At 54.5% G+C, this 13,397-nt stretch overlaps 1 protein-coding gene across 1 annotated transcript in view; it reads left to right on the plus strand.

The window, feature by feature from the left end:
• The window catches only part of LOC119958590 (ras GTPase-activating-like protein IQGAP1), a 91,322-nt gene that overhangs the window by 41,742 nt on the left and 36,183 nt on the right, over positions 1 to 13,397 (plus strand). Inside the window, 6 exon segments of the mRNA XM_038787070.1 lie at positions 878 to 1,041; positions 8,925 to 9,085; positions 9,828 to 9,943; positions 10,156 to 10,319; positions 10,435 to 10,525; positions 11,661 to 11,828. Of these exon segments, the coding sequence (XP_038642998.1) occupies positions 878 to 1,041; positions 8,925 to 9,085; positions 9,828 to 9,943; positions 10,156 to 10,319; positions 10,435 to 10,525; positions 11,661 to 11,828 (864 nt within the window).

Genomic DNA, 13,397 nt, shown 5'->3' on the forward strand with positions numbered 1-13,397 from the left:
GGCAAAGGCCAGGACGTCGGCCTCTTTCACCCCCTGAACTCCCGGATCATCCGACATTCCAAAGATCGCCACCTCCAGACTCGGCACCGCCCGTGTTGTTAGCACCGTGGACATTGCCTTAGCAAAACCCTCTAAACTTCGGGCAGGCCCAAAACATGTGGACAAGATTTGCTGGGCTTCCCGTGCACCTCGCACACCTATCCTCGACCCCGAAAAACTTGCTCATTCTAGCCGCTCTCATGTGTGCCCGGTGGACGACCTTAAATTGTATCAGGCTAAGCCTGGCACACGATGAGGAGGTATTAACCCTGCTTAGGGCATCCGCCCATAGACCCGCCACTATCTCTCCTCCCACCTGCCCGTAAGCTCCTCCACCGGAGTGTGCCCGCTTGTTTTTCGAGAGCACGTCAACAGTCCCCACACATCATGTCTCAAGTGCCTCGTGGGTTCGATCCCAAGAAGTTACTTGCTGAAAGAAATCAATCCATTTTGCATTTGAATCAATACTCGTTGCTTCCCACCATCCCCCCCTCTGGGAGCCTGTCCCATTGATTCACCTTTCTCTCACTGAAATATTCTTCCTGCGGGTTAGATCTGAATCGATTGCCCTTTCCAAGCTCGGTTAAGTCATCTGTCTCCACCGTGCTGGACAGAGCCAAACAGCTTTTACAGGGAAGGGGGAGCGTGTGCACGGTTCCTTTCCCTTTGCCAGGCCCGGGACACCCCAGCGGGCTTCACTTTTTGGGGTCGCGGTCGCGACCAATTTGTTCACAGCAAGCCCTCGCCCACGGTAATGCGCCCTCGAAATAAACGCACAGGGCTGAGAGGCGCCACTTGTCCGTCCCTATTTACCGTCTAACCTCCTGTCTCTGCGCAGTGATGCAGGCCGTGTCGCGGATCAACGAAGCTGTCCGCAGCGGGGTCCCCAGCCGGACGGTGAAGGAGCTGATGAACTCCAGTGCCAAGCTTCCTGATGTCTACCCCTTTGCTGCTGGGCTTTACCAGAGGGAACTGGCTGCCTTGCAACAGCAGAAACCGCAGGTGAGTGACCGCACTGTGGCCCCATCGCCAGCTCCCCAGTTGTCACCGGACTGCGATTCAGAAACGGTCCTATTCCTCAATCCCAAACTCCGACACATTCTTGTCTAAATTTCTCCGCCCCTCTCCAATTTCCTGACTCCCAACAAGGGATGTGAAAGCAAGTGCCAAACTTTTCCAAGTCGCCGCTTCACAGAATTTGTTCACAGAATTTACAGTGCAGAAGGAGGCCATTCGGCCCATCGAGTCTGCGCCGGCTCTTGGAAAGAGCACCCTACCCAAGGTTTTTTTTTTTTAAATTTAGATTAGCCAATTATTTTTTCCAATTAAGGGGCAATTTAGCATGGCCAATCCACCTACTCTGCACATTTTTGGGTTGTGGGGGCGAAACCCACGCAGACAAGGGGAGAATGTGCAAACTCCACGCGGACAGTGACCCAGAGCCGGGATCGAACCTGGGACCTCAGCGCCGTGAGGCGGTTGTGCTAACCACTAGGCCACCGTGCTGCCCTCCCCAAGGTTAACACCTCAACCCTATCCCAGTAACCCCACCCAACACTAAGGGCAATTTAGCACGGCCAATCCACCTAACCTGCACATCTTTGGACTGTGGGAGGAATCCGGAGGAAACCCACGCACACACGGGGAGGATGTGCAGACTCCGCACAGACAGTGACCCATCCGGGAATCGAACCTGGGACCTTGGAGCTGTGAAGCAATTGTGCTATCCACAATGCTACCGTTCTGCGACGTGAGCGAGAGGTATAGTGTCCGATTCCAGCCATCAGGCCCTCGGAAAAGGGTGCAGAGGGGTGGAGATTTGCCCAGAACGGGAGCAGGGGATGAGAAGGGCTTCAGTTCGTGTGGAGAGAGAGATTGGGAGAAGCTGGGAACAGTCAGAAGGGGGAATCGGAGATGTACTGGAAGGGGGAGAATTTGCTGAGAAGTGGGGGTGAAGAGCCAGGGGGACGGAGAACGAAGAGCTGGCAGAGACGCGGTCGGCCTCCTTTCGTCCTGTGGCCACTTTCGTATCATAGAACATAGAACGATACAGCGCAGTACAGGCCCTTCGGCCCTCGATGTTGCACCGACATGGAAAAAAACTAAAGGCCATCTAACCTACACTATGCCCTTATCATCCATATGCTTATCCAATAAACTTTTAAATGCCCTTAATGTTGGCGAGTTCACTACTGTTGCAGGCAGGGCATTCCACGGCCTCACCACTCTTTGCGTAAAAAACCCACCTCTGACCTCTGTCCTATATCTATTACCCCTCAATTTAAGGTTATGTCCCCTCGTGCTAGCCACCTCCATCCGCGGGAGAAGGCTCTCGCTGTCCACCCTATCTAACCCTCTGATCATTTTGTATCCCTCTATTAAGTCACCTCTTAACCTTCTTCTCTCTAACGAAAACAACCTCAAGTCCATCAGCCTTTCCTCATAAGATTTTCCCTCCATACCAGGCAACATCCTGGTAAATCTCCTCTGCACCCGTTCCAAAGCTTCCACGTCCTTCCTATAATGAGGCGACCAGAACTGTACGCAATACTCCAAATGCGGCCGTACTAGAGTTTTGTACAACTGCAACATGACCTCATGGCTCCGGAACTCAATCCCTCTACCAATAAAGGCCAACACACCATAGGCCTTCTTCACAACCCTATCAACCTGGGTGGCAACTTTCAGGGATCTATGTACATGGACACCGAGATCCCTCTGCTCATCCATACTACCAAGAATTTTGCCATTAGCCAAATATTCCGTAGTCCTGTTATTCTTTCCAAAGTGAAAGTATTCTATTCTATCCCTACGTTAGCTTGTCCATGTTGGCTTGTGTGTTGGGCTGAGCAGAGTGTGTCTATTAGCTTATCGACTGTGAAAGCGTGGTGCTCCCAACCTTCATCCACAGGGGCTTCCAGCAAGGGGTTCACCGGTTGCTGATCCGAATTGTACCGGAGGTCGTGTGATGCTCTTTGAATCATCACTAAAGGGCCAGTGAATGCTGCAACTTGAAAATAGAAAAGCAAATCCTGGCTGTAAGAGGGTTTTTATTAATACATCCTGGGGATTTGGGCGTCGCTGGCTGGGCCTACCATCTTACTGCCCATCCCTAATTGCCCCTCGGGAAGGTGGTGGGTGAGCCGCCATCTCAAACCCGCTGCAGTCCCCGTGTGGTGTAGGCACACCCACTGTGCTGTTAGGGAGTTCCGGGATTCTGTCCCAGTGACAGTGAAGGGACGGCCGATATATTCCCGAGTCGGGATGGCGAGCGGCTCGGAGGGGGGAACTTGCAGGTGGGGGGGGGGGGGGGGGGGGGGGGGTGTTCCCCATGTGTCTGCTCCCCCCCCCTCGTCCTTCTCGATGGTGGCGGGTTTGGAAGGTGCTGTCAATATGATCCCTGACCAGACCCCAACAGTGGCTGGGATGCGGGACACAAACCCCAATATTTAGTAAGGCTGAGGAAAGGGTATCTCGCTCGAGGGCCGATTCCACAAAGAAACAGGAATATGGTGCATTAAAACAAACTTTATTACTGACACAGTATTAAATATATTTAGCCTCGTGCAGGAAAATAGCTTCCAATTAGCCCTTAAACAATGCTAATCAATCAGTGACACCGTCACCCTTAACTGCTATCTTCATTCGCACTGAAGCACCAATCGGCTCTCAATCCACTTTTAAATACAGTTAGCAGACTCCGGCATTGTTGTTTTAAGGGATGTTCTTTGAGACTGATTGCAGAGATAAATCTGAATCCTGTCAGAACCATGCAGGATCTCGAGCTGAAAGCTTCAGAATCTGTCTTCACTTTTGCACTTCCAGAAGCAACTGAAATAAGAGCATCAGAACATAAGAACTAGGAGCAGGAGTCGGCCATCTGGCCCCTCGAGCCTGCTCCGCCATTCAATGAGATCATGGCTGATCTTTTGTGGACTTAGCTCCACTTTCCGGCCCGAACACCATAACCCTTAATCCCTTTACTCTTTCCCCCCCTCCCCCTCAAGTTCCCATGTCACCCCCTCATGCACCCTGCTCTTTCCCCCCCACCCCATGTCTGAACCCCTCCTCACTTCCTTGCTCCCCCTCTTCCTGCCCCCTGTTCGCTCTTCCTTGCCCCTCGTCACATGGTCTGCCTTCTGCCCTGTGCTATCTCTCCCTTGTCCCCTTCTCTTCTTCCTTGTCTCTCCTGTTTCCTCTCTTCCATGCCCCTTTCTGCCCTGCACTCTCTTCCTTTCCCCCCTTTCTGCCCCTGTTCTATTTTCCTCACCTCCTTCTGCCCCTGCCCTATTTTTTATGTTCATGCTATTTTCCGTGCCCCATTTCTGCCTCCACTCAATATTTTCCTTGCCCCTTTCTGCCCTTGCTCTATTTTCCTTGCCCCTGCTCTATTTTCCTTGCCCCCTGCTCTCTTCTTTGCCCCCTGCTCTCACTTCCTTGCCACCCCTTCTGCCCCCCTAAAATCCCTCTGCCAGCACTCCCGCCGCCATGTCCCCCACCTCTTGCCGCCCCTTGTCCCCCTACCTCTTACCGCCCCTTGTCCCCCCCCACCTCTTGCCGCCCCTTGTCCCCCCCCACCTCTTGCCGCCCCTTGTCCCCCCCCACCTCTTGCCGCCACTTGTACCCCCACCCCTTGCCCCCCAAGCTCCTCCCGTTGGTTCCATCCGCTTCCCAGGCTGGGGCTCGATTTAACCGGGGAATATCCATGTCTGGTTTTGGGTGCGTTTCAGTGGGGTGTTTCTCGGTGGCTGGGGAGCCGGGAAACGCCCCTCTCAACGGCACTTCTTTTTTTGTCCGTCTGCCCAGATTCCCTCCCCCCCCCCCGGGCGGCCTCCTGGCTCAATCACTGGCAATGCCAACCAGCTGCCCTGGCAGTTCCCTTGGGTGGGAACCAGTGCTAATCGGCACCCTGGCACAGCCTTCGGCCACCCTGGCACGTCCTTCCAGGTGCAGCCGCTGAGTCTCGGACACCGGGAGAATCCCACAAACGCATATTTAAATGCTGACCTGCACGACGCCCAGTGAGGCCATTAAATCCCGCGAGGCATTTCGATCGCCGCACTCTCCCAAGAGGCCCCCCGACAGATTCGAGGGCCTCGTCCTGACACCGTGAAGAGGCCGTTAAATCACGCACTAAAGTATCTAACTACTCCACAGTGAACCATCTTTTTATTTTAACATAAATTTGGAGTAGCTGATTATTTTTCCCCAATTAAGGGGCAATTTAGCATGGCCAATCCACCTACCCTGCACACCTGAAATGAAAATGAAATGAAAATCACATTGTCACAAGTAGGCTTCAAATTAAGTCACTGTGAGAAAGCCCCTCGTCGCCACATTCCGGCGCCTGTCCGGGGAGGCAGGTACGGGAATCGAACCGTGCTGCTGGCCTGCCTTGGTCTGCTTTCAAAGCCAGCGATTCAGCCCTGTGCTAAACAGCCCTGAGTTGTGGGGGTGAATCCCATGTAGCCACGGGGAGATGGGCAAACTCCACACGGACAGCGACCCGGGCCCTCAGCGGCGCGAGGCAGCAGTGCTAACCACTGTGCCTTCCCATAGAGAACCTTCTTAATCCAAGCAAAAATCCATCAGCCCAATCTTTTATGGCGCCTCTGATTACCAAACAACATAGTTGCTGTTTAACCCAGGATTGTTAAAAAACACGGCTGCAGCAGTCATACACGTTAACCCAGGCGTTTAATCATTACCGCACCAGATACATACAATACAATGCAGTAACTTCATTGCAGTGTTAATGTCGGCCTACTTGTGACAAAGATTTATTATTATGATATCTGAAATTCCTACATTTGTCACTGTTGAATGAGCCTTGGTGAGTTGTGGCAGTGCATCTTGTAGACGGTACACACAGCTGCCACTGTGCGCTGGTGGTGGAGAAAGGGAGCGAGTTGCTTTCATTTAACGGAGATGGTGAACGCAGCACGTTGGGTAGCACAAGTGGATGGCACTGTGGCTTCACAGCGCCAGGGTCCCAGGTTCGATTCCCGGCTGGGGGTCACTGTCTGTGCGGAGTCTGTACATCCTCCCCTGTGTGCGTGGGTTTCCTCCGGGTGCTCCGGTTTCCTCCCACAGTCCAAAGACGTGCAGGTTAGGTGGATTAGCCGTGATAAATTGCCCTCTGTGTCCAAAAAGGTTAGGAGGGGTTACGGGGATAGGGGTGGATGTAAGGGCTCAAGTGGGTCGATGGGCCGAAAGGCCTTCTGCACCGCATGTTCTATGTAACAGGGACCAGAGTTCGATGAAAACGTTATTTTTTAAGCGCGCAGCCTACTCGACACAGTTGAAGTCTCGACGCTGCGGTCTGGAGTGGAGGAAGTGGGTTCACCACTCTTTTATTGTGTGGTCAACACTTCACTCCGTGTGGGTAGGAGGTGAGGTGCGATGTTGGCTGCTGCTCGCGCTGTGTCGGTCTGTCGTTGTGCTGAGTAGACGGTTACGCGGTTTTCTCAGTGTGTCAACACGAAGCCTTACAGCCGATTTAGCTGCTTTCACTGAAGATCAGCACGGCAACACGATCCTTCCCACAGTCCGGGGAGTGGTCGCCTCCCCTTTGATGTGGCCGTGCTGCCTTCTCCGACCATTTTCCACAAGTTCTGCATTGTCGCCCACTCTGTCAGGAAGTTCCCCTCGAATTCTTCTCCATCGCTGTTGATTCTGTCCCTCCCCCCCCCCCCACCCCTTGTGGGGATCGTTTCCCCACGTCCATGCTGCCCTCTCCGCCATTTTAAAGGTCCCATCATTGGGTCTCCTCCCAGTGAAGAGAGCCCCGGGCACATCCGCTTTTCCCGAAAATCCGAGATTAAAAACGGGAAATGCTCAGCCGCTCGGGCAGGCCATTGACCCGACGTGTTAATTCTGTTCCTCTCGCTCTGTCGGGTGCTGTCTGAATGCTGGACGTTGCTGCACTCCTCTGCACGTTAGTGAGGCAGTGCTTCAATATCCTTCTTGCCGCGTGGGGAGCAGAGATCAGCGGCTCTCAGTGTGGTCTCGCCCCGATTCTATGACGCAGAGTTTGACTCCAGGGTCAGACCCCTCAGGCCTCCATTTGCACGTTGATGTTTTTCCAGCAGAGATCCCGCAGCAGTGATCAGGCGCCGCCTTCCCGCCTCTCCCCTTTCCCGGGAAGCGTTCCAGCACGTCCCAACGCCGACGTCAGTCCCAGGCGTGATCTTTAATACCGCTGGGCGGTTAGCTGCTTGGACTTGGCTGAGTAGAATTCTATAATTCCACTATAAATCGCCTCCCCATAAATCACTGGTCAGACCTCCAGCTGGCGTGTTGCATTCACTTCTAGGCACCGCACTTTATCCTGTTGTTTGTTTTTCGAGGCAAAGGGTTCAGGGAGGTTTACCAGGATGTTGCCTGGTCTGGAGGGTGTTAGCTATGTGGAGGGGCTGAATAGACTCGGACTGTTTTCATTAGAAAGACGGAGGTCGAGGGGCGACCTGATAGAGGGCTACAAGATTAAGAGGGGCATGGATAGAGTGGATGGGCAGGCACTCTTTCCCAGGGTGGAGGGGTCACCAGGGGGCATAGGTTAAAGGTCAGTGGGGCAAAGTTTAGAGGAGATGTGTGAGGCAGGTTTTTTACACAGAGGGTGGTGAGTGCCTGGAACGCGTTGCCAGGGGGAGGCTGTGGAAGCAGATACATTAACGGTGATCGAAAGGCATCTTGACAAACACATGGATAGGACGGGGATAGAGGGATACGGCACAAGGAAGGGCTGAGGGTTTGGGCCAAGGGTGGTATCATGGGCGGTACAGGCTGGGAGGGCCGAAGGGCCTGTTCCCGTGCTGGATTGTTCTTTGACCATTTTGCACCATGCGTTAGGGAGGATATCGAGACTCGGAGGGGAGGGGAGGAGGGGAGGGGAGGGGAGGGGGGGGGAGGAGGGGGGGGGGAGGAGGGGGGGGGGGGAGGAGGGGGGAGGGGGGGAGGGGAGGGGGGGGGGGAGGAGGGGGGGAGGGGGGGGGAAGGGGGGGAGGAGGGGGGAGGGGGGGGGGAGGGGAGGGGGGGGAAGGGGGGAGGAGGGGGGAGGGGGGGGGAAGGGGGGGAGGAGGGGGGAGGGGGGGAGGGGAGGGGGGAGGGGAGGGGGGGGAAGGGGGGGAGGGGAGGGGGGGAAGGGGGGGAGGGGAGGGGGGGGGGAGGAGGGGGGAGGGGAGGGGGGGGGGAGGGGAGGGGGGGGGGGAAGGGGGGGAGGAGGGGGGAGGGAAGGGGGGGGAGGGGAGGGGGGTAAGGGGAGGGGGGTAAGGGGAGGGGGGGAAGGGGAGGGGGGGAAGGGGAAGGGGAGGGGGGGAAGGGGAGGGGGGGAAGGGGGGGGAGGGGAGGGGGGAAGGGGGGGGAGTTGTTGGGTTACGGGTATAGGGTGGATACGTGGGTTTGAGTAGGGTGATCATTGCTCGGCACAACATCGAGGGCCGAAGGGCCTGTTCTGTGCTGTACTGTTCTATGTTCTAAAGAGATTTACACAATTGTGGCCAGGGACGTGGGGAGACTGCGACCCGCACAGACACGGGGAGAATGTGAAAACCACACGATTCGAACCTGGGTCCTTGGCACCGTGAGGCAGCAGTGCGAACCACTGTGCTGCCCTGGACAGCTCTTTCCAAGAGCCAGTACAGTAATGATGGGCTGGTTTAGCTCACTGGGCTAAATCGCTGGCTTTTCAAGCAGGCCAGCAGCACGGTTCGATTCCCGTACCAGCCTCCCCCACCGAACAGGTGCCGGAATGTGGCGACTAGGGGCTTTTCACAGTAACTTCATTGAAGCCTACTCGTGACAATAAGCCATTTTTTTCATTTCATTTCATAGCCTGCCGTGTGGGTGCGGTTCTACGACTAACATGCTCTGCTCCCTTTGCGCAGGGTGAGCTGACCCAAGAGGAGCTGTACATCGGCGTGGAGATGCTGTCGGCAGTGGCACTGATCGATCGAGCACTGGAAGCCGGAGACTCCGGTGCCTTCTGGAAAAACCTGATCAGTGCCGCTTCAGGCCTGACCGATATCCAGGATTGCTGCGCACAGCGGTAAGCACAGCTGCCCGCCAGCCCGCTGTAAGGAGGCGCCTGTACCCTGGGGGCCCATCAGATTAGAATGTCCAGGATTGCACTGGCTGAGGGATCCTTTTCCGCAGAGAAAGCGAATGGGCCGGGGGCCCATCGGAATGCAAACGTCATCAATAAATCCAATTGGCGGGGGGGGGGGGGGGGGGGGGGGGGGCAGGTCGGGGGAAACGTCACCCAGTGAGTGGGGAGAATGTGGAATTCACGCCCGCAGGGAATTGTGAACAGCAGAGACAGGGTTGAAGGGGAAAGTTGGATAAATGCACGAGGGAGAAAGGAATATAAGGATATGCCAAGGAGGGGGCGGGGGGGGGGGGCTCGTGTGAGGCAGAAACGCTAACATGGGGTGGAGGGGGCTGAATGGTCTGCTTCTGTGTTGGAACCTCATTGCGATGGGCACTGTTGCCCTCCAATCTTTGGCTTTTTCAGTGAGTTCCTGCAGTGCGGAAGGAGGCCATTCGGCCCATCGCGCCCACGCAGGCACTGGGAAGAACGTGCAGACTCGGCGCCGACATGTAACCCAAGCCGGGAATCACTCCCGGCACCGGGAGGCAGCGGCGCTGACCCACCTCCCGTGGGGCAGCAGCCGACCGAGGGTGTGCGACTGCGGGCAGCCGGAAGCCATCCGGCCCACAGTCCTCCCAGCAGCCTCCTCCACCCGCCTGCTGTCGGCCTGAATCACCTTTCGGTGGCCTCTCGTTGGCAGGTACTTCGCCGAGCTGACGGCGCTGAAGCAACGGGCCGGGGAGGAGCCGCTGACCTGGAACGACCTGCAAATGTGCGTGCACGCCGTCAACTCCGCCGTGGAAAGGGAGCACGACAGTGAGTGGTGGCAATTCTCCGGCTGCGGCGAAGCCTTTCCGCGTGCGTCGCGTTTCCGATAATTGGGGGGGGGGGGACCATTTAAATGCTCCCTGTGGCTTTTGACTACCCCACCCTCCAATAAGTGGAAAGGTTATCTTTGCGCTTGTCGCATTCGCCTGGTTCCGGATTCCTCAGCCCTGCGTGCTCTCTCTCTCTCTCTCTCTCTGCAGAAATCGTTGCGATTGGTTTGATAAACGAAGCGCTGGACCGCAGTGATCCCGAGAGGACGGTGGCGGCCCTTCTCCTGCCTTCCGCCGAGCTGGCCGACCTGGATTTCCCGGCCGCGAGGCGCTACCACGATGTCCTGGCGGCGGCAAAGCAGCACAAAGCACAGGTACCCGGCGGGAGGGGGGGGGGGGGGGTCGGCTGCGTGAGCCTCTGTAATCCCCTTTCCTCACCCGCGGGGCCGGCTGACACCTTGTGCTTTCTCCCCCCCCCCCCTCCCCCAGGTCTCCCGGGATGAGGCAGCGGTGCTCTGGCTGGAGGAGATTCAGGACGGGATTCACCGATCCAATCAGGATGGTCGGAACGCCAGGAAAAGTGAGTCGCCCCGGCGAGGGCTGAGCGCAAAGGGGGCTCCGTCCCGTTCTCGTTCTTGACGGTGTCGGAAGATTGTGGGTTCAACCATCACCACCTCATCCAGGTCAACGCTCCCGAGGGGGTGCTGCACTGTCGGAGGTGCCGTCTTTCAAATGAGACGTTCAACTGAGGCTCCACCTACTCCCTCGGGGGTCCCACGGCATTGATTGGAAGACAATCTCTCTCCAATGGTCTGGGCGAATATTTATTCCTGAACTAACCATGTTATAGAACATAGAACATTACAGCGCAGTACGGGCCCTTCGGCCCTCGATGTTGCGCCGACCTGTGAAACCATCTGAAGCCTATCTGACCTACACTATTCCATTTTCATCCATATGTCTATCCAGTGACCACTTAAATGCCCTTAAAGTTGGCGAGTCTACTACTGTTGCAGGCAGGGCGTTCCACACCCCTACTACTCTCTGAGTAAAGAAACTGCCTCTGACATCTGTCCTATATCTACCACCCCTCAATTTAAAGCTATGTCCCCTCGTGTTGGTCATCACCATCCGAGGAAAAAGACTCTCACTGTCCACCCTATCTAACCCTCTGACTATCTTATATGTCTCTATTAAGTCACCTCTCAGCCTTCTCCTCTCTAACGAAAACAACCTCAAGTCCCTGAGCCTTTCCTCGTAAGACCTTCCCTCCATACCAGGCAGCATCCTAGTAAATCTCCTCTGAACCCTTTCCAAAGCTTCCGCATCCTTCCTATAATGTGGTGACCAGAACTGCACGCAGTACTCCAGGAGTGGCTGCAGTTAGAACAGATGAACTGCTTATGACCATGTTGTTGTCGCTGTGAGATTTTCTATGTTCTCCAGGTTCACGGTGGCCACACTTCAGAATCATTGGCGTTGGAAGTGCTCCGCGACACCCTGGGGTTTAAAAAAAACTGATAGAGACACAAACCTTACCTGTATAAAAAAAACTGATAGAGACACAAACCTTACCTTAGTGTGGTGTTCATTTGGGTCCACGCGTAAGAGAGAGTGCAGGGAGAAAGTGACTGCTTCAAGTTGTAGTTTCAAGTGACTGCTCCATTCAAACCAGGCCAGAAGCCATCTCCGACCTGCCTCTGCTTTGTTTTCAGTGTCCCAGGGGGTAGCGGCCATCAACCAGGCAATCAAGGAAGGCGTCGCGTCCCAAACCCTGCGCGTTCTGCGCTCGCCCGGCGTGGCACTGTGCAGCGTCATTCCCGAGTGTGCCTCCGTCTATCAGTCTGAGCTGGCCATGTTGATGCGCGTTAAAGTGGAGACAGGTAAGCCATCGCCTCGGAGGCGAGGAGGTGTTACCGCATGCGTAAAGAGCGTGCGCGCGTACTCGGAAGATAGAAAGCCTTGACTGTACGCCTTGGGCTGGATAAGCTAATGTTCCAATCGACCATCACTGCCAAAGGGTGGCCTGTTGGCGAAAGCAGGTCTTCATTCACCCCGTTAATTGTTATCATCGTAGAATCATGGAATTTACAGTGCAGAAGGAGGCCATTCAGCCCATCGAGTCTGCACCGGCCCTTGGAAAGAGCATCCCACCCGAGCACACACCTCCTCCATCCCACCCCCCCCCCCCCCTTAACCCAATAACCCTAATTAACCTTTTTTTTTGGTCACGATTTGGTCACAATTTATCATAGCCAGTCCACCTAACCCCGCACGTCTTTGGACTGTGGGAGGAAACCGGAGCTCCCGGAGGAAACCCACGCAGACACGGGGAGAACGTGCAGATTCCGCACAGACAGTGACCCAGCGGGGAATCGAACCCGGGTCCCTGGAGCTGTGAAGCAACAATGCTAACCACTGTGCTACCAAGGCTGCCGGCGTTTAGAAAACACCAAAGTATATTATGGAGTTCACCTGACCTCCTAACTGTTTATTGATTTTGGTTAGGATGAGCACAGGGGCCTACCTTTTTACGGTGTTATTCAACAGAGTTCTTAGGCACTTTTAATCAAAAACAAGCATTATTCGAACGAATTTAGTTAACATTTGTATCGACTGTTATGGGCCAGGGTTTAGAGAACCCCAAAGTGTATCATGGAGTTCACCTGACCCACAACATTTAATAGATTGTGGTATGGGGAGCACACGGCCCACTCTGCAGGTGTGGTACAGCAGAAATGGAAAAGTATTTTTTAAAGCAAAACAATGTTTATTCTATGAACTCAAGTTAACCTTTTTAAAACATACAGTGAACATCTTAGCAACCATCAATTCAGATACAACCCCCAAAGACTACAACACTAAGTAATCCTTAATAACTTCCCAAACAACATCCAGAAGACAGAAAAACACCTTTTTAAACAGAAGCACATCAGGTTTGCATTCACTATGCAGAACATTTCTAATTCTGAATTCACCAAATGATCAAGAGATAGTCTTTTCATGGCAGAGAGAACAGCAGTACACCTGCTCTGTCTGGCTTCAGCTCCAACACTGAAAACTAAACAAACAAATCCAAGGGCTGGTTTAGCTCACTGGGCTAAATTTCTGGCTTTTCAAGCAGACCAAGGCAGGCCAGCAGCACGGTACGATTCCCGTACCAGCCTCCCCGAACAGGCGCCGGAATGTGGCGACTAGGGGCTTTTCACAGTAACGTCATTGAAGCCGACTTGTGACAATAAGCGATATTCATTCATTCCTTCATTTCGCATCACTGATCAACAGCCAGTTCTTAAAGGTACATTTCTGAAACGCCCATTTGTTAAAGGTACTCTCACATGACAAAACACAGACACAGGTAGACTTTTTATCAACTACAAACAGCTACAGTAACCTATGTACAACCCTTAATGAATTTCCCCTTAACTGTTCCAATTCAATAACAAAATCCA

The sequence above is a fragment of the Scyliorhinus canicula genome, chromosome 30 (assembly GCF_902713615.1).
Source record: "Scyliorhinus canicula chromosome 30, sScyCan1.1, whole genome shotgun sequence".
Classification (NCBI taxonomy): Eukaryota; Metazoa; Chordata; class Chondrichthyes; order Carcharhiniformes; family Scyliorhinidae; genus Scyliorhinus; species Scyliorhinus canicula.